Source organism: Entamoeba invadens (genome assembly GCF_000330505.1).
Source record: "Entamoeba invadens IP1 unplaced genomic scaffold scaff_1105074724629, whole genome shotgun sequence".
NCBI classification, from domain to species: domain Eukaryota; phylum Evosea; order Mastigamoebida; family Endamoebidae; genus Entamoeba; species Entamoeba invadens.
The window spans coordinates 993,281-1,019,940 of record NW_004440426.1 but is presented as its reverse complement, the minus strand read 5'-3'; the positions used below and the strand labels follow the sequence as shown (position 1 = coordinate 1,019,940).

General features: G+C 33.5%; 10 protein-coding genes across 10 annotated transcripts; 4 read left to right on the top strand and 6 right to left on the bottom strand.

The window, feature by feature from the left end:
* Positions 1–541: 541 nt before the first annotated feature.
* EIN_025880 (Rho/RAC guanine nucleotide exchange factor, putative) lies at positions 542–1,655 on the top strand (the record flags this gene model as incomplete). The annotated part of the gene is made up of 2 exons (XM_004257472.1): positions 542–1,053; positions 1,106–1,655. The coding sequence occupies 2 exons, from the start codon at positions 542–544 to the stop codon at positions 1,653–1,655; spliced, it is 1,062 nt and encodes a 353-aa protein (XP_004257520.1).
* Positions 1,656–1,976: 321 nt separating this feature from the next.
* On the top strand, positions 1,977–3,100 carry EIN_025870 (brix domain containing protein C4F8.04, putative; the record flags this gene model as incomplete). The annotated part of the gene is made up of 2 exons (XM_004257471.1): positions 1,977–2,487; positions 2,625–3,100. The coding sequence occupies 2 exons, from the start codon at positions 1,977–1,979 to the stop codon at positions 3,098–3,100; spliced, it is 987 nt and encodes a 328-aa protein (XP_004257519.1).
* Positions 3,101–3,321: 221 nt separating this feature from the next.
* EIN_025860 (hypothetical protein) lies at positions 3,322–6,155 on the top strand (the record flags this gene model as incomplete). Its single annotated transcript, XM_004257470.1, has 2 exons — positions 3,322–5,815; positions 5,863–6,155. 2 exons carry the CDS (start codon positions 3,322–3,324, stop codon positions 6,153–6,155), a joined length of 2,787 nt encoding a protein of 928 aa, XP_004257518.1.
* A 211-nt stretch (positions 6,156–6,366) lies between these two features.
* Positions 6,367–7,910, bottom strand: EIN_025850 (inorganic phosphate transporter, putative; the record flags this gene model as incomplete). The annotated part of the gene is made up of 2 exons (XM_004257469.1): positions 6,367–6,944; positions 6,989–7,910. The coding sequence occupies 2 exons, from the start codon at positions 7,908–7,910 to the stop codon at positions 6,367–6,369; spliced, it is 1,500 nt and encodes a 499-aa protein (XP_004257517.1).
* Positions 7,911–8,493: 583 nt separating this feature from the next.
* EIN_025840 (hypothetical protein) lies at positions 8,494–10,866 on the bottom strand (the record flags this gene model as incomplete). Its single annotated transcript, XM_004257468.1, has 2 exons — positions 8,494–9,742; positions 9,812–10,866. 2 exons carry the CDS (start codon positions 10,864–10,866, stop codon positions 8,494–8,496), a joined length of 2,304 nt encoding a protein of 767 aa, XP_004257516.1.
* Positions 10,867–11,614: 748 nt separating this feature from the next.
* Positions 11,615–12,244, bottom strand: EIN_025830 (nucleoside diphosphate kinase, putative; the record flags this gene model as incomplete). Its single annotated transcript, XM_004257467.1, has 1 exon — positions 11,615–12,244. The coding sequence occupies one exon, from the start codon at positions 12,242–12,244 to the stop codon at positions 11,615–11,617; it is 630 nt and encodes a 209-aa protein (XP_004257515.1).
* Positions 12,245–12,951: 707 nt separating this feature from the next.
* On the bottom strand, positions 12,952–14,079 carry EIN_025820 (hypothetical protein; the record flags this gene model as incomplete). Its single annotated transcript, XM_004257466.1, has 1 exon — positions 12,952–14,079. One exon carries the CDS (start codon positions 14,077–14,079, stop codon positions 12,952–12,954), a length of 1,128 nt encoding a protein of 375 aa, XP_004257514.1.
* Positions 14,080–21,889: 7,810 nt separating this feature from the next.
* Positions 21,890–22,435, bottom strand: EIN_025810 (hypothetical protein; the record flags this gene model as incomplete). The annotated part of the gene is made up of 1 exon (XM_004257465.1): positions 21,890–22,435. The coding sequence occupies one exon, from the start codon at positions 22,433–22,435 to the stop codon at positions 21,890–21,892; it is 546 nt and encodes a 181-aa protein (XP_004257513.1).
* A 450-nt stretch (positions 22,436–22,885) lies between these two features.
* On the top strand, positions 22,886–25,234 carry EIN_025800 (phosphatidylinositol-4-phosphate 5-kinase, putative; the record flags this gene model as incomplete). Its single annotated transcript, XM_004257464.1, has 2 exons — positions 22,886–24,090; positions 24,259–25,234. 2 exons carry the CDS (start codon positions 22,886–22,888, stop codon positions 25,232–25,234), a joined length of 2,181 nt encoding a protein of 726 aa, XP_004257512.1.
* Positions 25,235–26,299: 1,065 nt separating this feature from the next.
* On the bottom strand, positions 26,300–26,626 carry EIN_025790 (hypothetical protein; the record flags this gene model as incomplete). Its single annotated transcript, XM_004257463.1, has 1 exon — positions 26,300–26,626. A coding segment is annotated over one exon (327 nt), but the record flags the coding sequence as incomplete, so codon positions are not given.
* Positions 26,627–26,660: the final 34 nt, after the last annotated feature.

The window sequence follows — 26,660 nt, the reverse complement described above, 5'->3', positions numbered from 1 at the left end:
TCTTCATTATGTATGGGTGATACTAGTTTTACTAATAAACTCAAAGTTGTATGTTATTGTTTGCACTATTTGGTCAATACCAATTCATATTGTCTATCACCTTTTTTCACTTTCTTCTTGAGTTTACACAAAACTATTTTATCTATTTCATTTTGATTTACTAACTATAATAAACATAATAATATAATATTAATAATAATAGTTGTTTTATTATAATGATATTAATATAATGAATTTGAAATAGTTTTAATATTAATCAAATAAAAAACAGATAAAACATTTTTGGTAATTTTATAGAAGATGTTATTTTTTTTACTTTTAAAAATTGTTTGTTATAAAAAAAAGTGTTTTTAAACTATAAAATAACAATTATGATACTATTCTCATTTTAATCATTTGAAACATTTAATTAGTCGAATCCAAAAATACCATACTTGATAAAAGAACTATAGAAACCATTAACAAACCAATCATTATTGAAAGAGTCTTTTTGATTAAGTCGAAAACCCAAACACAAAACACAAAATACAAAAACGAAGAGATGGAGAGTGTTGCAGCTACATTAGTTCAGTCACGAATCCGTGGGTATATAGTCCGTCGTTTACACAACAAGAATACACTTTTTCGGCGATACTGTGTGATTAAGGAGTTAAGTGAAACTGAAGTTTCCTTCACTGAAAGTATGCGGAAACTCTACATGTATTTTGAAAAGCCATTAAAAGAGTTGAGTCATAAACCCGGTTGTGTAGTTATCCCCGAGTTACTCATAGGAAGTGTTTTTCCACGTGTTGAAAAAGTCTTTATCAATGGGTGTGTTATAAGCAATGCGTTGGAAGACTTAAAAGTCCATTGGAAATACGACAACATGGTCACTCCGACTCTAAAGAAGTGTTTAAACTTGTTACTGCCTTTATCTGAATATACATTACTCTTCGAGTCACAGAAGAAATGTCTACAAACAGCAAATAAGATACGTGGGTTCAAGGAGTTTGTCATACGGCAATCGATGCACAAAGAGTTGTTGAACCTTTCATTCAATGATCTTACTATCATGTTTGTGACTCACTTCTCCTATTCAAACTTAAAATTTATTAATAATAAATAGGCCAGTACAACGGTTAATGCGATATCCTATACTCATCAAAGAACTCATTAAAGCGACTCCACAGACACACCCCGAGTACAACGAAATTATTAAAACACAAGAACTCTTTGAGCGCTTCATAGTGAATGTAAATAATGAGAGTAAAATGCACGACTACATGTTAGAAGCATCTTCATGTGTATGTTCTGTGGAAAACATGGTTCAGTCGTGGAGGTGTTGTTTGTTCTATGGACTGGCCTTAGTTAACTCCCCAACAAATTATTCATATGTCTTTGTGTTTAACGACCGAATCGCTTATTATAACGATATTTGTATGTTCTCATTCGGTAAGAAGAAGAGGTACTATTTGAGACATTCCAATTCACAAGTCATTCGATTTATAGACGTCAAAAAATTTGGTCCATCTGCCGACACACCAAGACAATATGAAATATACATTGGAGAATCAGTCGACTTCATTACTATCCCACCAGAAGAGAATTACGAACAGTGGACAAACACCCTCAACACCGCGATAAGTCAGTTTAGTAAGGACTATAAGAGGTACTAAATGTTCTTTATTTTTATAACTCAGTTTCATTTGGTTGTATTATTATACTATTATTATATTACTATTATACTATTATCATAGTTACTATATATAGACTAGACTCCACATTTCTAGACTCCATTTCAATCAAGTTAGTTACAACTATTAATAAAATATACTATATAATTAATCCACGTTTTGATTCACAATGAATGGTATAAATTGTTAATAATTTATTATAAATAAATGGTAAATGGATTACAATAAAAATAGAACGACAGTTAAGGCAATTGAACTAAGTAGGGTTTAATAAAATAGGAAACGACAAATCTGAAAAGAATAATGAACAGGTCGAAGAGAATACGTGAAATGACTCCCGAACAGGAGCGAGCAGAGAAAAAAGCAATAAAGGCACTGGGCCCCAAAAAGGCACGGTTAATCAATCGAGAGGGGAATTTCTTCAAACACCAACGAGCAAAAAATGAACACAAGATGTTACGAACAAGACTGATCCGAGCTGGAAAGGTGAAGAGACAAGAGCCTGTTACCATTGAACAAAAACGGATCAGAGACGAGTCAACAGTCGACTTTAAAGAAGACAAAGAAGCGGTAGATGATATCAATGAAGATGAATTTACAGCTTATTACCAAGGGAAATCGCCCAAAATTATAGTGACGACGACAATCAAACCAAATAAAGTGACAAATAAGTTTGCTATTATGATGTCGCACGTGTTTTACAATGCAAAGTATTTTAAACGAGGGTATAACACCGTCAAAGTGATCATGAAGTATGCTCAGAGATATGGTTACACTGATATAGTCATATGTAATGACAATCACAAAACATGCAGTTTGTAATATTTCTATTCTATTAAGAAATTTATAGTATGACGAATCCATCCATTTGATTTGAATAGTTTATAGTTTTGAATCCAAAGTTTGGGTAAGATATATTATTATGTATTATTATAAGATAATAACACATAGCGGACTTGTATGTCATTCATTTGCCTATTGGTCCGTCTTTCCATTTCAAAGTGTTTAATATCATCAACCCACAACAATTGCAAGACCACGTCAGAATCGCTTCGTGGAAATTGCCGTGTGAATGTTTGACTACAGGGTTTGAGACACGGACAGGTATCATGGTCGCCCGTCAGTTCAACAGTCTTTTCTCACAGAAGCCAATGTTCACTGGAAGACGTGTCGTCACGTTACACACACAACGAGATTACATCTTCTTTAGACATCACATCTATCAGTTCGAAGAAGCTGAAGACCAATTCGACAAGAAAAAAGGTCCTGTGAAATGTACGATTGACGAACTTGGACCACGTTTTGTTTTGAAGCTCCGAACTATTCAAAAGGGGACAATGAACACCATCAACCCCGAGTATATTTACCACAGAAATATCGACAGAACAGATCCAAACGATACACACAAGAAGAGACTCATGCTTTAATACGATTGGTTTTATTGTTATCTTCTATCTATTCAAATTGTAACTAATAACCAATTAAATTAATACTATTACAAATTCTTATGACTGATATAATAAAATTAATAATTCTATTATTAGTATTTATAGAACTACTGTGTTACAATAAAAAAACTCAAATTAACGGGATTACTCCTCAAAAAAAAGTCTAACAAAAAAAGATAAGAAAACCTTAACATAGTCGGATGGAGGAAGAACAACAAATCCTCACTTTACTTCAAACATTAACTTGCCCGTGCAACCCAGATACTCGACAAAATGCAGAACAAATGTTACTTAACTCCCTCCCAAGGTCACTTCCTTTATTATTAAATATCGCGCTTAACAATACTCTAGACATTCCTCAAAGATTATTGGCGGCTATTGTCTGTAAGAATTCCGTCTTGGACAAACACCTTCCACCAAATGACATCTCTTTGTGTGTCCAACAAGTGATGTCCAATATTCAAACATGCCCAAGTCGAATATTCACAATGCTCTGCTTCTTCTTGGAAGCTCTAACAAGACCAGACAAACCCGCGCGAAATGTTTTACTCCAACAAGTCGTTCAACAACTCCCAAACTCTCTTCCTATTTTAGAAGCGTTGTTGTGTTACACATTTATCGACTCAGCAGCACTGACCCTTTTAAGTGAGAAGAATGGGTGTTGCTCTAAATTGGTGCAAATCTCATTGTCACACCAAAGTCCATCTGCCCTCAAAATCCTCTCGTCAATCATTTCATTCGCATTACTTGAAAACCAAAACTTTTTGTCAAACGAAAGCTTTGTGATGCTCCCGACAGCCATTATCGACTCAATTCAATCGGACAATCTATTGATAGCATACCACGCGTTATCACTGCTCCGCGTGTTATTGTCGGACGCTCCACATTTGTTCCAAAACGACTTCGATAAGTACATCACCGCTCTGGTCATTTTATCGCAGAATTTGATCGACAAACAACAGCAGAATTTTTGGGGACAAATCGTCGTGCCTGCTGACTTCCCCTTTGATTTGAAAGATGCCGTGTTGATCTCTTTAGTCGACAATTTTAGTGCACTTGCCGCACTCGATTTACTCGCAAAAAGCCAAACTCGGAAAATTAACGACATCGTGACGCTTGTTGTACGGTTGTTGTGCTCACCAACACACGACTGGAACTTTTCATTTGATGTGTTGTCGCACAACGCAGCACACAACGTGTTACAAACGCAGTCCAACACTTTACCAGAGGCGGGTATTTTATTCATACACAACATCGTGTTGCGACAGTCGGTCCCTGTTGCTGTGTTATTCGCATCAAGTTTTCAATTATTGGAACAAGGCGACTCATTACTTCAAATGCACAAGAGGAACTTCGTCAATTTCCGAGGGACGGGATTACTGATTTTGTCGATCTGTGGAATGTACTTGTCCAACGCTCATGTTCACATTCAAAAAGAGGCAAACGCGCTGATCACCAGTATTATCAGATCGGACTTCCAGTTACTTGAACTACTCACAACAGAAGATTTTGCGTGTCACGACATAGCTTATTCTTTATTGTGTATATCGTCAATTTTACCATCAGCTACATACCAAGACATGGCTCTTTTCTTGTCAGCCCTTTCAGTGTCCTATCAAAAGTTAGTTGAATGTCCGATGGTCCTCCCCTATTTAATGCATTTACTGACTCATTGCTTGACCATCCAAGACTTCACTATCTCACCGTTTTACACTTCTTTCTTCTCGGCATTATTAAACACATTAGCATTACCAATCGACGAAGTGGTCTTTGTCTTGGACACACTTGCAGCATATTCAAAATTCTTCCCCGCCGCAGGGACACTCTTCCAACCACTTGTCGCAAGCATACTCAGGTGTTTTCTTCGTAATCCAGTGTCGCCTAATGTGCGTGCGTTGATGTTATCGATCTTCACAAATTTGTTCAACAATCGCTCCGTTTTCCTTCGCATTTCCGAATTTTTGTTTCCCCCTCTTCCAACCGTCTTTGCGTTCTGTGCACGACAGTCGAGTGATTATGCACTGCAGACTGCTCTTATGCTTGCAAAATTGATTGTTCAGTATTCAATGGCTCTTGGCACAGAGTTAAAGCAGCTTTTGCTTCTTGTTCTCTCTGCAAGCAAAGCGTCTGTCAACTGTATGGAACTCTCTGTTGATGTTTTGTTTGAGGTGATCAAGAAGTATAACAACCTCCTTGAAAATGAAGATGGCACGGCGATCATCACGGGGATTCTCCAAGTGCTTGAAGAAGGTGCGCAAATAGGTCTAAACGGTGAAGAGAATTTACTCAAAAAAGTGTGTAGTGTTTTAATGCTTCTCTCGGTCTCTTATGGCGAGAAGGTTGGGGAGTGGATATTGAAAATAGGGTTGAACGCGGAGGACAAATTGAATTGTGAGTTGGAGTGTGTAGTTGCCCGAGCGGTTATTGGGTGGAAGAATTGGAAAGAGAAGGGGAGTTCCATAGCGCCTCTGTTATTGAAAAAGGCGGTGAAAATGCATGACGAGATAAGAAACAAAGGGGTGTATTTTGGGAAGATTCATGGGATGTACATTGGGTCGTTGGTTGAAGTCGAAGAAGTCGACAGTCAATTGAATTCCAAAGGTATCCCAATTACAATTGAAGGACTCTTTCTGATGTATTTAGACTTAGTTGGGATGGAACAGATCTATAATAATGAAAGAGAACGGATGGAAGGTTTGTTTTATATTTTAGTTGTTGAATACCAATGAAATAAAACATAGAAAATCGGGACGGGAATAAAATGAGTGATGAAGACAGCGACTCTGAGGATGATTGGGACAGTGACGATGGACTTACCACCACACTGTCAGAAAATCATTTGGAAATGTCAGAGGCCTTACAGAACCAAGAGCTTGAGTTAGTTTCCAGAGATGACTTGTTTTACTCAAGTTACAAAGACTACCTAGTTGCGTATTTCAACAGACTTAAAAATACACCAAGTCAAAGACTTCAACGAATACAGCAATGGGCTCTTTCGTTCAACAAGTCGTTTTATTATGCTTTATTGAATTGAATCATTTCCATAGTTGGGTATCTATTGTGAGATGGTTATTTATAGGAAACTATAAGTAAGTTCTCTAAATATTATAAATACTATATTATGTATTCTATAATTATAAAGAAACTATTTGACTATTCACCGGAAATATCTTTCATTCAAATTTATCATTTTTTAGAGTATTATAATATAATTATTATAAAATAGAATTAAGTACTACTTATAATCATTTCTTCTCTTCTTCTGAACTTGGTGTTTGGCAATTTGCAAGTATTAGTGGCTGTTTTGTTTGTGCTTTAACATCACTTGGTGGTGATGGTGTGATGAGTTCTTTTCTGACTATTGGCGCGAATATTTTATCGACGTCACTGCTTGATTGTTTGAGAGTATCAGCTGGGGATGCTGGTGAGAAGGCATAGTCTTTAGTTTCAGTATTCATTTCCGTTGGAGTAGCAACACCAGACAACTCTATTTCCTTTTCTTTCAAAGACTTTTCTTCTGGGTTTTGCTCATCTTCAAATGACGATTTCGATGGTATAAATAATGTAAAGAAGATGCCAACTATCATCAAAGCAGCGCAGAAGTAAAAAGTGTTACCAACACCAAATCTTTCAGCAAACGGATTGAATATTGCAGTTCCAATCATCGCGCCGACTTTTCCAGAAGCTGCACTTAGCCCTGAGAAAGTTGCTCTTATCTTCGAGTCATAGACTTCTGTTGATAATATATAAGTCATCGTATTTGGTCCCAAATTTTGGAAGAAGAATGAAAGGCCCCGTATATCACCACATATAAATATTTCACCTTTTGAATGATCAAATCCCCACAAGATGCCATTATAATATAACATAATGCAGTCCCAAAGAACCCACCCATCTGCAACCACTTCTTATTGATTCTATTGATAACAAAATATGCAACAATGAACCCTGGAAAGGCTACGGATGTTAATATTATGTTTCCAATTGAGTTAGTGATTAACGAAGCTCGTTGGTCTTCCGCGTTCGAAGACTCTCCACCAGCAAATCCGATGATTTGGAGAATACTCGCGTTGCTCATAGAGTTTCCATAAAATGCGATATCAAACAAGAACCACGTCCCAGCAGTCCCCAAAAGTGGTTTCCAGTTGTGTACTAACACCTTTTTTAAATTGATCTTTTGCTTATTAGTCGTGTGCGCTTTATTGGGGAAGTCCAATGAGAACCGGAAGTATAATGTTAGTAAACACGGTATTGCACCTAACGCAAAAGCTACTCTCCAGACATAATCTAAGTTCATTGGAATGTATAACAACACCATTACCACAACAGGTGCTATCAAGTTACCTATCCCTCTCATTGTAAAAATAAAAACCATTTTCTTGCCACGTGTACTTTTGGTCGAGGACTCCGCTGTTATTGTCGAACTTAAGGGGTACTCCCCTCCTATCCCAAGTCCTAGGAAAAATCTAATAATAGAAAGACCAACGTACGGGGCAGCAAAAATGATTGGAAAGACAAAAGCAGACGCAACCGAGAAGAAGATCAGAAAAATGGCAGTCACTATAAACATGGGCTTTCGGCCAATGGCATCACCTAAGAACCCAAATATCAATTGACCAAGTGCCATCCCTATTAATACTGTTGTGGTTAATGTGGAGGAGTAACTTGTCTTTCCATATATGTCTGAAAGAATTACAGAAACCATATTCATTAAAAAGACTTCATACGAGTCGGTCAACATCCCAACGGAGACAACGGAAGTCTTCAAAAATGAGACAAACTTACTCATGAATAGTTTTTCTGTGTATTTAAGTTTTCTATCATCGTTATATTTATGTTTCTTCTTATTTTTTTCTTTGGACTTGGAATTTATAACTCAGTATGTGTATTTTTAATTAAATTTCTTATTAAATTTCTTTGGAAAAGTTTTAAACCCGAGTTACTTTATTTATTATTGTTTTACTATCACATTTAGTATTGGTTTATATATTAATGTTTTAATTTGCTTATTAAAAAAACTTTTAAAACTGTTATTTCGGGATATTAAGGCTAATTATATTGTGTAAAAAAAATGGAAATTGAAGCTTCGACGAAATAACAGGAGACGAAAATGTCATTAAGAAAAAAAAGATAGATTTAAATAATATAGTTATTAGTATAAATTATTATGATATTTACTATAATAATTTGAAAAGAACTATTAAACCATTTTTTAATTAATATTAACAACAAAAGAATCATCCAAAGATCTTTATTTTTCAACAAATTTTAGTCAAAAAAATGAAATTTTGAAAACATCAAAGTTTCAAACTTGATCTAAGAACTCGAAATTGAACATCAAACAACACACATAACAAATGAATTAGAACAGATTAATAATTATTTACTTCATAGAGTCTGACTGACTGAGGGATGGGGAAGTCCATTAAATTGGGGCAGTGGACCACCCGTAAGAATTGGAGTTGGAACAAATACTCAATCTTGTTGAGTGATCTTAAATTGTTACACCCACTAATGCATACTGAGCACAACGTACTTGGTAGACTTAAACTTTGAACGTTTCCACAAGAATCAAAGACGAGTGAAGTCAGTTTGGCAACGTCGATATTAATTACTGTATTCAAATTATACGCCCCTTTACACACCAAATTCTGCAATGAGAACGGCACTTGCAACACTTCAAGACTCAGACAATCTTCGATGTCTAAAGCATAGACTTCCGAATTTGGCATATGTGCTATTGCAGTAAGGAATGGAATACTTTTGAGTGTTAATGTCTGCATTATAGGTGGCGGGGAGAGTGTCTCCATTGCATCGCAATGGTCGATCTCCAACAAAGTCAACAGTTGACAAGACTTCAATGAAAAGAAGTTTGGAATGAACGAGTCAAACACTTTTAATGAGATCAAAGACGTAGGTACAACAAACCCATTTTTGGTTCGCACTTTGTGTACTTCGAGTCTTTTCAGGAATTTGTCTGGTAAGAAGTCCAAACTTTCTATTTCAGGCATTGAGAGGATAGTCAAATGCGCCAAATTTGGTGGGAATGTGAGTTGTGTAGTGCTGCAATATAATTCCAATGCAGTCAACTCATTGAATTTGTCCAATACCAAGTTTTGAGTCAATGGAGAAAGGGACAACGATGCAAGTGACAACGTATTTGGCATCGTCAAATGTTCAACATCACCAAATAACTTGAGTTGAGTCAATTGTGTGTGATTTGAGAGTTGCATGTCAGGTAACGAGTCACAATGTTTGACAAATATGTTCTGTAATGTGAAAGGTAGTATTGCACTCTCAATACCACTGCAGTCGTTCAGTTCAATTCGTGATAAACAACAAAGTTCTTCCAAGTTGTGTATTTCGCGCAGTAACGGACACCCTTTCATTCGTAAACTGACGACTGACGTTGGTAGAATAATCCGTGGGATGTCTACACAGTCCAAAACTTCGACGTTTGTAAGAAGTGAGTACTTGTGAAGGCGGTATAAGTCAAAGTACTTATCGCAGACGTTCTCGATCTTTAAAGACGCCAATGTCGATGGTAAGACCATTTCATTCAGCTTCATCATGTTTTTCATTGAGAAGTCTTTTAATTGTATTTCCCCGATATTCCAAAAGCTTTTTCAAAACGGTCGTTTCTTTCAATTCGACGTGGAGTACCTCTAAGTTGGTAGGCATACAAATGACGTTAACGTCTCGACACTACAATGCAACTCCATCAATTTCAGTGTCTTGAAGATATCATATGTCCACGTCTTCTGCTCTGGAATGCTTGTTTCGAAATACTCAAGTTCTTCCAAAGCCTGGAAGAACCACGGTCTTTGTATTAACTGTCCTTCTAACTCGATTCTTCTGATCAGTGGAAGTTTGAAAAAGATCTTGTGTCCCTTATCAGCCGTACAATTTCTGATGCCAAAGATGGTGATCGCATACAGCACAAAAATCGACCGCCACATAGCGATTTCCTTTGTCCCAACCGACAGTGTGATTCCACTTAAGACGTTTTTGTATAACACAATTTGTGTTGAGAGCAAATTGACATCGCCGTCAGTGATTTTCGTGTTTGTCAAGAAGTACATCATGTTCCTTGGTGTGTTACTAATACTTTGTTGCACCAACTCAGTGTTAGAATTTGACTTCAAAAAACATATTCCCTGACCCCTCCACTTGCCAAAGACGCTTTTCATGACATTATGTGCTTCCACGTCAAACTCCTGTAACACCATTACTTTAACGTATGAAGAGAGTAACAAGTTTTTGATCTCCTCTTCAGACCTGATAGTGTAATCGTCCGCGTAAAACAGTAAATCGGCGCACAGTTCCATTCGCCTTAAATTGGTGAAGCAACACATTTGGCCAATGAGTAAATACACGTTGGTAGTTCTTCTCAACCCCGTGATGGTGATGGCATGGATCAATGGCCAGACAGCGGGATGAATGACTAATGCCTCTTCTGGTGTATCTTTGTCGATCACTAAACTGATCGAAGCAATGCCTTGAAGCTTGCTTTGCCACACCAAAATACCAAGTTTCTTAATAGAGTCGGTGGAGATGATGACGGACGTGATGGTGGGGAAGATCTCTGTGAAATGTGGACAAAACGGAATTTGCGTTGGGTGTCGCGTCGAAAATAGTGCGCGACGGTATCGGGTGCTGACTTGAGTTAACTTTTCCACGACAGACAACTCACTGATAAAGGATGCGGTGATTTGGATCGATAAAGTGTCGAGCGCGGTGTACATCGCTTTGTTGTTTAACTTTAAAAGGTTCATAGAGTGCACCTTCTAATTATATAATGTCCAAAGGTGTTCAACTGCTCTTTTTGGATTCTTCTTAGACAATTCTCGTTCTGGCACACCACTTCGGATTCTCTCAAATCTCATCTCATTCATTGAACAATAATTTTATCATAATTTATGGTTTACTGATTAACAAAAAGACAAAATAGAGCGAAGTGCACTTTTACGTAAATTTCACCTTTTTGTTTTGGAATTTCAAAAAAGTGGATTCTTCTGTTCGTTATTAATCAAACTATCTTTTTGTGGCTTTTTTTTATAGTTTTTGGGGTTGAGACAATTTGGTTCGAAAAGGTTTAAATTGCCATTTTCCAGTGTTGATTTCGGCTTTTTGGAAAACAAGGTAAAAAGAAATTTCGAACTCACAAGAAGATTTGGATTCTTTTTCTCAATTTATCATAAAAAAATGTGCTATTAAAATATAATATGTTTAATTATTTTCTTTAATACAATTGTAAAAAAACATCGCAAAAACAATTCCTCACTTGTCTCTATAAATAGATTTAACAACAGTAATTTTATTTAACAATTTGAAAACTATTAATTGTAATACATTTTTTGTGTTATTTAAAATTTATATTAATGTAATTAATTATAATACAGTAATAATTAAAAAATGTATTATATAAAAATTAATAATATAGTATTTACTGTATTATAAATAAATATAGTAAAACAACTAATGGCGAATGGTTTAATTAGTGATAACTGCGCTGAGGATTTGTTTAATAAGGAAATCATCTGCGTCAGTCATCTTTTTCATTTCAGTGATGAACTCCTCTTCGTCTGCTTTGATTTTCTTAACGATTTCTCGCAAGCGTGTGACGTCACTTTGGAACTTTCCATCATACTTTGCTTTATATTCCTCATAGTTCTTTTCCGCCTTTTGTTCGTCCAAAGGAAGTTTGAAGTATGATGTCCACAAACCAACCTCACGCTTTCCACTCTCTTCTGCATCACTGGCATGGCAACAATTAACTCCACCAGTGATACCAAACTTTCCTCTAATGCAGTCTTCGCCCATAGCTTTCTCAACAAAGGTCGGGCCAAGTTCTTTTCTAATGATTTTGACGGCATCTTCTCCTTCAATGACTAACACTACAACACCATTTGGATTGGTAATGGATGCTATGAGACTGGGGAAGAACTTCTTACCATCATGCTCGGCATAGTGTTGTTTAGCTAACTCGGCTGGGACGACCTCTGGCTCAAAACAGAGAAGTTTGAAGTTGGGGATCGCTTTTCTCAAGCGCTCAAGTGCGTAGATACCAGCTTGTCTAATACAAACGGCGTCTGGCTTGAATAAGACGAGAGACTTCTGCATTGCTTTTTTTTCAGATTGCGTCCCTTTAAATGCTTCTCATTTTTTCACTTCGGTTTCTTTGTATTTGGAGCACTACACCACTAATTCTTTTTATAATTAATTTATTATTCGATATAAATACTAAAACCATAATCCACTGCACTTTTGTTTTCATTGTACACACGTCTTCGAATCTCATTATTTAGTAAAAGGAATTAAAAAGAAAGAAATATTAATAAGATTGGCGTTTTTTTTGTTTAACACAATAGAATAGTTACAATTATTTCATTTCTTGTTTTCTATTTTTTTTGTCATTATTAATTATTATTAATTATAAATTGTTATTTATAATTTAATTAGTTGTGTAAGAAATCAAAACTTATCGAAGAAAGTAGATTTTGAATAGTTTTGTTTTTAACTCAAAGTATCGCTCTCTTTTTTTTCATTTTTTTATTATAATTATAATTTAATAAATATAATATAATATAAAATGAAAAAATGACAATTCAGTCTTTTGGTTTTTATTTTGACGTTTTTGTTTTCAAGTTTTTTATTATTTTAGAAACTATAATTTAATCACAAGTGTTTTTTTGGTTTTGTATTGTTTAAAATCACTAATATAACTAAATTCTTAAAAATTTCTGAAATTTTTATAATTTCTAAAAATGACCATTTGAATTTGTTATTGATTTTGTTATTTGACAACCATCGAACAGCTTAACAGTAATTTACGAGGTGTTTTTCTTTGGAGCGAATCGCGTTGGTTCCGTTTGGAACAACTTAAGTTTGAGTCCATCGAGCATAGAGAGGAGAGTAGCGACCCAGTCTGTCCACATGATGACTTGTGCTGCGAACGCGCCAATAACAATAGCAGTTGTGTAGGTACAGAACGGTATACAAATGAAAGGGATGACGACAGCGATGATATGTTTTAAGTCAAATAGACTTGGTTTCTTTCTTCCAAACAATCTGCATTGGATGACCATATCGATGTATGTCAAGGAACATGCGTATATCCACAAATTAGTGACAATATAATTAACTAGGGTTTGTTCTTTACAGAAGACATAGAAGAATGTAGCGCCAAGAATGAGTGATACACAACAATTGAACAGTAATATGATACTCTCCACTACAAAGTCTTTATTTCCGGGGAAGTTCTGTTTGATCCCAGTAACCATCACTACTGTGTGAATGACTAATAACCCAGCCAAGCATGGCACCACTAAGTCGAAAGCGGGAATCCCAAACAATGAGAAGTCTCGCATTGGGACGAAGATGTCGAAGATCACTAACCCAATGAATGCCATAATACCTTCGCATGACGCATTGACTTGACCTAAATGAATAGCGTTGGTGTATACGGCTTGTATTTGGACACAGTATGAAGTGTATACCATAAACATGATAATCATGATTTCCTTTGCTACAGAGTTACATAAGAAGATGTGGTCGATGAACGCAGTGAAACAGAAATAGGTCACATTGTCTAATGAATGATCCAACCAGTCGCCAATCGGCGAACAAATGCCAGAGGATCTTGCTCGGATGCCATCAACCGAGTCTGCCACCCAAAACCAAGCGATACTAAATGCTATGAAGAGATTCATCAAAGGCGAAAGTGGCTTGGAATAGTCTGGGTAGAGTAATGTCATTGTCAAAAAGGCAAGCAAAGGCATAACATTTCCAGAGAGTGTGATGAAATTTGGAACAATGTTTTTGGGGATAACTTTGTTGGTTGGGTTAAAAAGGTAAGGAATGTTAATATAGTTGTTAACATACGAGCAGTCTCGAGTCTTGATAGTGTAATGTTCAAGGTGGTCGGATTCCTCTTGGGATAGTTTGAAGTGGAACATAATATAAATGAATAGGGTTCTCTTTTTATTATCGATAAGAACAGTTTTGATATTACAAGACTAAAAAAATCATCTAAATGTCAGTGATTTATTATTTCGATGGGCATTTCTACTGAAATAAAAAAACCAAGAAAAAAATTGTGTAATAGAACGGGAATAATAGAATGATTGTTAATAAAGTTGTAACTGGAGGAAATAAAAAATCAAGTTTGAGAAGTTTCTAACTCGTTTTTTATAGTATTAAAAGATAAATTAAAGGCCAAATGTCCTAATATTTTCTATGTTTTTAACGTTTTAATTAGTGGACTTTTTGGTAAAAATAACTTAAATAAAAAGAGCCAACACAACACTATTCTTATCATGTTGAACAAACGGCATCTACTTTGTTTTATTTTTTTGGTGTAAAATTATAGTTTATTATATTATAAAATATTATATTATAATAACAACTGGCTAACAACAGTAAAATTTACTTTTTTGAAAACAAAAGTTAAAAAATAAAACATAAAAAAAAAACAAAAAAGACAATTTTTACACTGTGTTAAAAGTTGTTTTTTTCTTTTTGTTTATATTATAATATATAATTAATTAAATTAACTATTATGGTTTTTGACATTTCGCTTTTTCATTTGGTTGAAACAAGACAACAGCAATAGAATAAAAAATGATGTATGGAATGATTCTTCGTAGTTGTAATGTGTTTAATTGTTTTATTTAAGTCATTTATTTTGACAATTCAGGATATTTAGCCAACAAAAAAATATTAAATAATGCTGACATGGTATTACGTGTATTCAAAATTTTTAAATTTAAATTCAACAAAACCACTTGACATTTTTTTATAAGAGTTCAAATACTACTATTTCCTTTTTATTAATTTAAGTACAGTTAACGGAAAAAGTGGGATGCTGAGTAAAAGTGGGATGCTAATCTAAATATTAATTAATTTAATATTATTAATAATAAATAACTAATATAAATTTATTTTGGTTTTTTCATTTTATTAATTATTTGATTTGATTAATAATTTATATTAAAATTAATAGTAATTTTATTATTTTTTAATTGAAATTAACCAATAGTTACGAGCATCCTCCTTTTTCGAGCATCCCCATATTTCCTTATATTGTAAATCAAAGTGATAATAATATTTTTTTTTACAAACAATTATTTATGATTCAAATAATTATATTATTATAACAAATAACAAAGAATTAAATTGATTATTGATATAATATTTATAGATTAGAGTCAGTCTTTTAACGTTATCTGGTAAACAAAAAACAGGTTTAATTTTGTATAAAAATTGGGCATTAGGTAAAGCGTTAAAAAAAACCGAAACAATTAAGATTGGTTTTTGTGAAAACTTCACGAAATATTCCAATTTTTATTGTCCAAAAAGTATCAGATAACGTTTTAAGACTGACTGTACAGTAGCAGTATTTAGTGGAATGCTCGAGAAACAAGGATGCTGTTTTAAAAATAGTTTTGAAAAGGTGTTTTTCAATTAACTAATTAAAAGTGAAGTTGAATGTACTATATTAAATGGTTGTTTTAAAAATAATCAAGAAAAATAGGATGCTGTCCAAAAATAAATCTAATAAAAAATATCATTTTAACTATGTTATAATTTAAAAATCAAAACAACTCTGGAACTATAAACTAAATAAAACATGCAACAAGAAAACATGGGAAATCCATTTTCACCCGGTAATTGTGACATTCACATCGTCGTTCCTGTTTAACTCGCTGAATTATTAACACCAAAATTTGTATTTGAAAATCAATATATTATTGATGATATTGCAAACAAAAAAACATACAAAGAAATACAGCCAGGTTTAGATTTAAGTCAAATTGTAATCAATTACAACAATTTTAACTTAACACCAAGACCCAACACAACAAAACAATTCATAAACAATATTAAAATATTATTTGAAAGAATTACAATGGATGTAGATTTGTTAAATAAAATGAAAGGAGCTTATTTGAGAAATCAAATCGGGCTGATATATAACAAATACATACTTTTCGATGATTGTACTCACAGAACTTTAGCCGTGTTGTTTGATATTAATCGTGGCTTTGTTGGTAAACAAATTAACTACTACAATAAAGAGTTATTGTTTGGGAGAAATTACATTGGCAGACCTTCTCTTATAACACGTTTAACTGATATCGTTTTTAAATCATTTTTCAATATAGATGAGGTGGGATTTGATGACTACGCTGACAGGAAAAGTGTGAAAGTTCTTGTTCCAAAAAGTGTTGACATTGAAAGAGTAAAACTTGGTTACAGTCGTAGTAGAAAGAGGACGACAATTATGTGCATGATATCGTTATCTGGACAAATTTATTGTCCCGGAGCCGTTGTCTGTACAAAAAACATTCCAATTGAACTATTTAAACTGAACTGTGATGTCAGTTTTTATAGTTCAGAAAGTGGGTTCGCAACGAAAGATATTTTTACGCGTTGGTTTTGTGATAGAGTTGTACCAGCAATCACAGCAACTAAAATCAAATATGGGTTCGACATCAAAACACAGTCTCTTATTACCATGGATGGGTTTAGTGGCCATGATTTGGCTGTTTTGAACCCAATCTGTGAAGCAAACAACATCAAGATTCATTTTTATGTACCACACACTTCTCACCTTGTCCAGCCGTTGGACCTGTGTTTATTCGGCTGTGTGAAACATGGAAAGTCGTCATCAACTCCGTTATTTACGACTCAAATTGCTGCAAACGAACAACCGAGGGGCATGAGCTCATTTACAGTTGCAAGTCACCAACCAGATGATTCTTGTTTTTCACATTTCGGAGAAGCAATGAAAGAGTTGTTGTGTGAAATTGCACATTCAATAAACACGTCAAACGATGCAGTTAAACAAGGAAAGAGAGCGAAAATGGAGATAGTCTTTTAAGAACTGTGAAAGAAATACTCAATTCAATTGATTTGGCATCGACACACAAAAACATTATTGCTTCTTTTGAAAGAGGAGCCATGGTGTCAAGATTTATTGAAAACAAATGGCGTTTTTATATTGACGTGAAAAGTGCTGAAAGAGTATTGAAAGAATTTCGTGCTTATTATGATTCAAGAATTGCTTTAGATCAACACATCATGACTAAGTTGACGGCACCAAACAATTCAAAAGAAAGAATTGGAGTTGTTGACAGCAGTAATACTTTTGGATGTCAAATGAGTGAAAGTGTCAAAATGTCGTATGTTTCTTTTTTACTTCATGTGTTCAAACTGAAAATCCTTGTGTATTAAGTCACTTAGAAAACATTACATGTATTTCGAACATGTTGTACCGTAATATTTTCAATGGTTCGGCTGATGAATTAAGACTGGATGACAACTTACCAAATGAAAATGAAACGTGCGATTATTTGGAATTGTATGAAGAGGAACTACTGGAAATTGCTAATGAACCATGAAGTTATTTCTTTTGTAATTTGTGTCAAAACACTTTACTTAATTTTTTATAGCTTTTTACTCAAAATTAAATATATAAAGTGTATAATTGAATTTTTCTTTAAGAAATGATACTTTAATTTATCAAAAACAATTGCTAAATTTGTCATTGTGTAATTTTTTATTTTTAAAATGTGATTTAAAAATTTATTTTTTATTTAAAATTGACCAATTAATTGCAGCATCCTTCTTTCTCCAGCATCCTTTTATTTACTGCTACTGTACGATTATTATTCAATAAAGTAAAAGCAATAACTATTTTTAAAAATAATTATTAAAAGTTTTAAAAAGAATAAATATCAAAGTTTTCAACATTTTTACAATAAAAATATATCAATGTGTGGTTTTGACCAATCAAAAGTGGCCTACACACCGATAGAATATAATGATTTCCCAAAATTTTGGCACTAAAACCCGCAATAATAATGTCGAATGCAAATTTGTTTTAATTTCCAAGAGAGTAAAGACTTGGTAATAAAAATTAAAAAAAAGAAAAATTATCAAACAAAAATCAAATCAAAAAAGATAAGAGAAGAAAAGCAGAACATGCTCCTTTCAAAATATTGAACTTTAAATAAAATGATAATACAAAATATAATATTTTAAATAATTAATTATGATTATTCTAACCCCCCCAAAAATGATAATATAAACTAATCTCGTATTTAACAAAAGTGCTCTAACCAAACCAAGACAACCAACGATCTATACGGCCATACATTGCGGCCATACACTATTAAACAATAAAAAGACCAACTACTCAATTAAAAATTGAAAAAATATGGACCCTAAATCAGAGTCTTGACCGATAAGTTAGATTCATTTCAAATTAAGTTCTTGTTTAGTCTGGAGCAAATGCTGGAGTTGTTGCTCGACATCTTTAAATTGGTCAACAATTTGTTCGATTTCGACCTGTTTTTGAGTCAAAGTTTGTATCACGTCACCCATTCATTTTCTTCCTGTCAACACTGGTGGCACTTCTTCAAACGTTTCAATTGTTCTAATATCATAGGTTAATGGATATTCTTCATCTTGTTGTATTTGACTTTTTTCAAACAATATTTTTGTAGTTGGATCCCTAAACATAGCACGTGCCCAACAATTTGTTATTTTTTGTTGCATTGTTTTCCCAACAGCTCAATGCATTTTAAATTGCTTCATCAATTTGTATTTTGGTAATTGTGTAAACATTTCCATCCGTTTTTGCCTTTTTCCAATATTCAATACATCTCACCATCGGTTGTGTTCTGTAATGGGGTTTAAAAAAGTTGATGATATTCACATCACATGGTTGGAACTATGATGTGGTGTTGGGAGGGAGCCATTGAACTATAATATAGGTCAAACAAACTTTGTACACACGCTGATTATTGTTGTTCTTCTTGATGTATATATAGTTTGTTTCATCTTTTATTCCTTCAGTCAACTAAAACAACAATTTATGTGAAGGAGCATTGTCTACTGACAAGTAAATGAACCTGTCGAGTTTGGTAAGTTCCTTGTTTCATTGGAGTAATTATTTATGAAACGGGTTTGTTGTCATCCACGCGCTTTTCTGTGAAAAGTAGTAATCTTTTAGTTCTTGATATTTTCTTATCTAATGTGGAGTCTCTGGTTTGGTAATAAAGAGAAGTTTTTTCTTCTCACTTGACAGGGAACAACAGACCATAATTGTCAAACATTCTTTGTTTTCTTTGACGCCATGAGCCTTGATACTCTTTTTTGCAAGTGTTTTTTGGACATTACGCGGTGAAATAATGTTGTTTCATCAGCATTCCATACATCATCTGGATTGAACAACTCGATTCCATGTCTCAAAAATCCAACTCAGTTGTATATTTGTTCGTATCAATAAAATTTGCTTCACCGTGTCTTGTGGCGACAGAATTCATTTTCTTGAACATAGTTTAAAAAGCCACCTTGACAAGCATTTGAAATTTTCTATCTGATTTATTTACAGAAATCTATTGCCATTAAACGTAATAATTGACAGTTGATTGGAGTGTTGTAATCTACCAATTCATCCAAAATCAGATTATCGCTTCTTCCAACGCTGGCTGCAAAAAAACCTTTCTGTTTTTTTTTCTGTTGCTGTCTATTTCAAATTGTGATTTAAAAATTCATTTAATTGTTTCTGTTGATACTTTCCTTTTCATTTTTGTTGAAACCACATTAACCATTTCGACGACAGAAATATCTTGTTGTTCTTCGTGCCATTCAAAAACTTTTTCTTTTCAAGAATAGTTAGATGCACGTCTTCTTCTTTTTTCTTTTTCAAAAGCCATTGAAAATTAAAAGATGATAACAAAAAACACATTTCAATTCAATGTAATAGCAATGACAATGACAATATTGTTTTTAAAATGAAAACAAAGAAAACAATGTTATATACAGCAACAGCGAATGTTGAATTTGACCAAATATACAACAATATTGACTACTACACACCAATCACAACTGTATGTTTTGAAGAGATGAACATCGATTTCCACAAGTCGACAATACAACAAATTGACAAGGTATTGGAAGTCTGAGTTCTTTTCAATATACGCAGACAACCAGCTTAGTGTCTTTATCAAATATTTGAAGATGAATAAATCAATGACCTCATTCCACAACTTGTTTTGGAAGTTTGAGCTGGTTGGTATACCGCCAGCATTACGTAAAGTCCCAAAAACTGAATTCACATTTGACATTGATTCAAATGGGATTCTGAATGTCTCGACTAAAGACATGACAACAAAAAAGAAGAATAAGATCACAATCACAAACGACAAGGGAATATTTTAAAAGAGCAGATCAACAATGTGGTTGCAGACGCAAAAGAGTTCAAGGCGGAGGACCACAAGATGATAATTTTTCGAGGCTTGGAATGGATTTAAACCTTTTGCTACTATGTAATAACATAATGAACAAATAGTTTTCTTCAAGGTTATCAACAGAAGACAATGCAGCAATTGAGGCCGATGTCAAAGACGTACTTGAATTGTAGGTTGACAAGAATTGATCCACACTAAAAGTCTATGCGTTTTTTTCACACACAATGCGTTGTTTTAATTCAAAACAATTAGAAGATTTTAAAAAATTCACAACATTATTTTTTCTTTATGTTTATTTACACGTATCGTGTTTAAAAAAACAATAAATACATTTTGGTATTTTTCTTGATTGTGGATTGTTTTTCAAATTTCATCATTTTTTTTGCCAGAAATAGAAAATAGAAAATAGAAAAGAAAAAAGAAAAAAGAAAAAAGAAAAAAGAAAAAAGAAAAAAGAAAAAAGAAAAAAGAAAAAAGAAAAAAGAAAAAAGAAAAAAGAAAAAAGAAAAAAGAAAAAAGAAAAAAGAAAAAAGAAAAAAGAAAAAAATTACACATTTTGGGAAAGCAATTATCATGACTCCACACACCGTAGAATTTTTACTGTACAGACCCCTGGTCACATCAATGAAGAGATTGAGTTATTGCTGTTGTGTAACTACATCAAAATTCTCTACTATGTGCCACATTCTTCACATCTTGTACAACCACTCGACTTAGTGATGTTTGGTTTGTAGAAAAAAGACATCTTTATATCCACTTATTTGTTTAAAACACAAAACCAATTTAAACTAGCCTATTGTGACTTTAAAAAAAGATGAACGAAAAGGTTATTTCAAACATTCTTCCACCCCTTACAATGTTCAACTTGGCTTGTTGTTTGGGAATGTTTCAAATACCATTGGATGTGTCATCAAAGACATCAAAAGAATTAGTCAATGTGCATCTAATTGTCTTCACATAAAAAAATACATTCAATCATGAACAAACACTTAACAATATATAATTTTGTAATAAATTAATGGTTTAAAAAATAATTATTTTTTTTGTTTTATTATCACTTTGAAAAATAATTTAAATTTGCATTATTTTTTTTAAAACCATTAATTTATTACAAAATTACTTGTAGTATAGCGTTTGTCCACTCTTTGATTTATTTTTGGAAATAATTATATTTTTAGTAGTAAATTATAGTAATATTATAACTCTTTATATAGTTTTGAAAACGCAGCGTACATGAAAATAATATAAAAAACGTCTTTATACACAAGAAGACGCCCTTAATAGCGGGAAGACGTCCACAAACCACAAAAACGTTCTTTGGCTCATTTTCCCGTTTTTTGTCCCCATGTCCGTCCTTTCTCTTTAAAACAAACTCTTTACTATTTACCTATATAAAAAACTCAACAGTATTTGACAATTTTAAATGGGTTTTTATTAGTTTTTATAATTACTATTGAATATAATAAAAATAAACTAAAAAACATAACGAAGTAAAAATTCAATCAAATCACTTTTTTCCGTGTTTCTTGTTCTGTTGTTTGTTGTCATGCTTTCCCTTGACATCAGCCTTCTTAGTTTCCTTCTTTTCTTGGTGTTGTGGTTTCTTTTCTTCCTTTGGGACTGGTTTCTTCTCGACCTTCTTTTCCTCTTTCTTTGGGGCTTCCTTCTTTGGTGCGACCTTGACTGGAGCGGCTGGTTCTTCTTCTTCATCATCTTCCATATCTTCCATTCCTTCCATATCGTCCATGTCTTCCTCGTCCATTCCGAAGTCATCTTCTTCAATATCGAAGTTTCCAATGACGTGGATGGTTCCTTTACCCTTGACTGAGAACTCAACTTCTTCAGTCATGAATGGGATGCTCATTGAGTGCTGTGGGACAGCAGCAGAGAGGGTGCACAAGAGGACGGTGGCCTCTTCAAACTTGGCATAGAGTTGAGTGCTCTCAGAACCCTCAAGTGAGGCGTGTTGGAGAACAAAGAAAGCATTAGCTTCTTCTGGGGCAGCAACCTTGTGTGGTGCAGATGCGGTAACAGTGAATGCTTCGAGGGCCATTGTGTGATCTCTTCTTTTTTAGTGGCTTTATATATCGTTCCCCCCTTTGATTTATTGGCTTTTTTAATATTTAGATAGTTTTACTAGATAAGTACTATATTTTCCAAAGACAATATCTGGTAAATATTTAGGGTTTTAATATATACGTCAATCTATTGAGTTAATACAATTAATAATTTATACTAAAAAATATAATATTACTTGATAATATATTTTAATTGAATTATTATTAAATTATTATGATTTTTCTTTTATTATTGTCATGTAATTTATTATCTAATATTTTATTATAAAATATAGTTTACATGAAAAATATTATATAAATATAAAAATATATTATATTTATCTAGTTTTCGCTTTATTGATACTATAAAAAAATTAGTAAAAAAATTTACAAATATGAGATCAAAAAACAAAAAATACTTGTTTGAAGGAAATTGAAAAATGTCGATGCATGGCACCTTATTGAAAAAATTCCAAATAGATCCCGTTGTCAATTTTCTTAACCTTCACGCAATCACAATTTCAGTTGACGAAACTCAGGACACAACCAAAATTGACCCGGGAACAATTGTCTGTATCCTTCTTCATTCCAACCAAAAAATCCCAAATTGTTCTCTTTATAATTACGTTATAGTTCCAAATAATTATTCAATCAAAGACTTTCTCTCTCCTTTTTTGAACCAAAAACTGTGTCCACACTGCAACTCTCCGATCTCGTTCCACAAAACGTCACTCATCTTCTCAAATTACAAGATTGACGTCAAGACCGCACTCACATCGACACCCGACAAATCACTCAATTTAGTCAGATCGCGATGTCTCAAATGTCAATTGTGTTCAGAAGCGTGGCCAATTCGAAACAGTTTATATGACACACCACTTTCAGAACTATTAATTGGTCTTTCAAAAACGAATTCGCTCGAACTCCCAATGATGCCGCCCTTTGCTTGCAAACATGGACCAAACCAGATCTTGGAATTCACCGGAAATGGAGTTGCAGTCCACATCGAAGCGTCAAAGTATTCACCCTTTCAAATCTGCCGAGATAAATCGTGCGGAACGGCCGACGCCGAGAAGGAAAGTTATTTCAGTGAAATGACAAAAACGATGGGGAAAATGTCGAAAGAGATTATGGCAATGCGAAAAATCATTCCAACTGTCCAAAAGTCCTTTGAGACACGGCACAATCTCTACAACATGCTGAATGAGATGGAAACAAAATTTCTTGGGAAAATTCTTGTCAAAATCACGTTTTCTCAGCTTGTCAGATTGCAAAAAGAGTTTTTTGTCGAAACGTCGAAGATATATGAAATATTACAAGCGGAAATTCCACCCGAAGTCTTCCGCAAGAAATGCAATGAAGTGAACAGTTTTAAGAGCGAAGAAAAGGATTCCCCCGATCGGCTTTTACCTTTCAAAACACCACAAGACTTAGTTAACACACGGCAGTCTTTTAAAGGTTCAAAAACACTTTTAAATACTTCCAATACGCTTGACAAAGCAATCAATCGGAAAGTGATGGTTTTACATGTTGAAGAAGAACAAATGGACTTATCGATCATGTGGGACGACACTTTGATCTTTGAGAAGGACAATTTGTTCATCAAGTTATCTTCTAATGCGATTCCGGTTTTATTTTCGATATCACTTTTGTTTGTTGTTATTATTATATTATTATTATATATTATTATTACTATATTATTATATTATTATATTATTAATTTATTATATTATTATTACTATAATTATTAAAATTACGATAATTACTATTATTATCTCTAGTTGAAACAATATTGAAATAATAATATATTAATAAATAGAAGCGAATCGTATCGAACATTTTTAAAGTCATTCAAGGTCACACCAAAGAGCACATTTAGCGAAGACACTTTGGAAAGTATATTGACGAGTTCGACGACTCCACATTTCGATTTCAAAATTAATAAGACGGTGGGAGGACAAAGTGTAGTGTTGGAGTCTACTCTCTATTTTGCACCACAATTTCTGATGTTGAGAAATTTGTGTTATGGGAAGTACCATGCCGCAGACGTTGTTGACCAGAGCAATACCTACGAAGACGAATTTATTAAATCAATTGCTTTTATATTAGAAACTACGACGTCTGGCGGTAAGAGTAAAAGCGACTTCTATAAGAGTTACGACGAGCGGTTCTTATTGAAAGAGATGCAAACTGTTGAGCTTAAGGCGTTTTTGTTGAATGGTCCCGGGTACTTTCGATATATGAAAACCCACCACGAGAGTCTGTTAGTGCGCAACTTGGGAGTTTTCACGGCGGGAATGAAAATTGGGTCGACGAAAATCGAGAAGATCACATTTCTAGTTATGGAGAATGTGTTTTATGGGCAACACCCTAACAAAACGTATGATCTCAAAGGAACATTGAAGAAACGGACCTTAGATGAGGACGAAATGAAAGTGGGGTTGGACGGGAATTTAGTGAATTCGCTTTCGAAGAAGCCGATTGTAATAGACAAAGCGAAAAAGGAAGATATGATGGATCTGATCATCGAAGACACTAAGATGTTAGAAAAAGGGGATATTATGGACTACTCTTTGATTGTTGGGAGAGACGAAATGACACAACAGATATGTGTGGGGATTATCGACTTCTTGAGGACATTCACTTGGGACAAACAAATTGAAAGCTTTGTCAAAAAGATCATTGCTCTTGGAGAAAGTCCCACTGTTATCAACCCAGAACTGTATAGAAATAGGTTATTAGGCTTTGTCAACTCAGTATTCATGGTTATGCCTGATGTTAATTTCTTCGATTAATTTACAGTGTAGATAAGTTATGGTTAAACTATTATAAATTATTATATAATAGACTTAATAATTATATCAAGACTTAGATTATAATATAAATTTTTTATTCAATATTATTATTATTAAGTTTTAATAATTATTTAGTATTATAAAACCAGAAAAAATTAATTAACTTGTTATGTGTTATTTATTACTTCTTCACTTGTAAGTAGTTTTTATAATTAAATTTATTACAATAAGTATAATACAATTAAGGCCTCAGATAAAAAAGTCTCAGCAAAAACATAATCATCATATAACTTATTCAATATTCGATATCATAATTTAAGTTGTAATAACTACCTAATAAACAGTTAAGTGGCTCTGATAAATGCTTCACCGTTCCAAATGGGTGAAACTTTTTAATCAAAAAATTTAATTAATTTAAATAATAAAATAACAATTTAAAAAAATCTTAAAATGTTCAGTTTCAAAAACATTTTTAAGTGTTAAAATATATGGTATATTTTAGTTACATTATTATTAAATACATTAGAAGTAAAAAACCAGTCATGTATTGGTTGAAATTTTTGGTATATTTCTTGATTTTTCTCACTTTTTTGGAACTGAATTAGAATATCTTTTAGTAATTATAATTTTTTGATTCAAAACAATATTTTTAGTTTATTTTACTTTAATAAATGAAACCAAAAAAAACTGCAATGAAATTATATTATATAAAATAGTACATTTACTTACAATCTATAGTTATGTCAAGTACCAAAAACACAAATAGATAGAAGTAAAACGACTGCTTATTATAAAATGCTGTTTTACTATTGAAAACAAGACCGACTCTATAAAATAAAAGCCGAATGATAATCAACTTCTTATCATGTTTTGACGTTTTAGAGGCAAAGATTTTGATCGCCAAAAATAAACCTTAAAACTGTATTATAATTATTAATACCAACTAGTACATAAAAGGAGTGAAGTGGGTTATACCCAATTATCATCACCCAGACAATCCCTTCTTATTTACAAATGAGAGACACAACAATACAGAAACATTTAATGTACAATCGCACTATACGTTTAACATATCCCGGGGTTGGAACACCTGAGCTCGCTCACACTTAATTGGTCGTCGAGCACAAAGTCCTGTTCGGGTGTCTTCCCACTTTGTTTATCTCCTTTTCTTCGACTTCCCAATATCTCAGCTATTTCAAAGTCTGCAAACTGAGTCCCTGGTGACACGGCAACAGGGGGCAATCCATTAATAAAGTTGTCTGTTGAAGGGTCATCTAAAATTGGAGAGCAATGTCGGAGTGGAGATGGCAGTGTGTTCGTTGATTTCCATTTTCTGGAACAGTCGAGTCGTGATCGATGTGGTCTTGGAGTTAATGCCAAAGGTTGAGTTTGAGCTCAATAGTCTCAGAGTCACTCTTGAACTTTC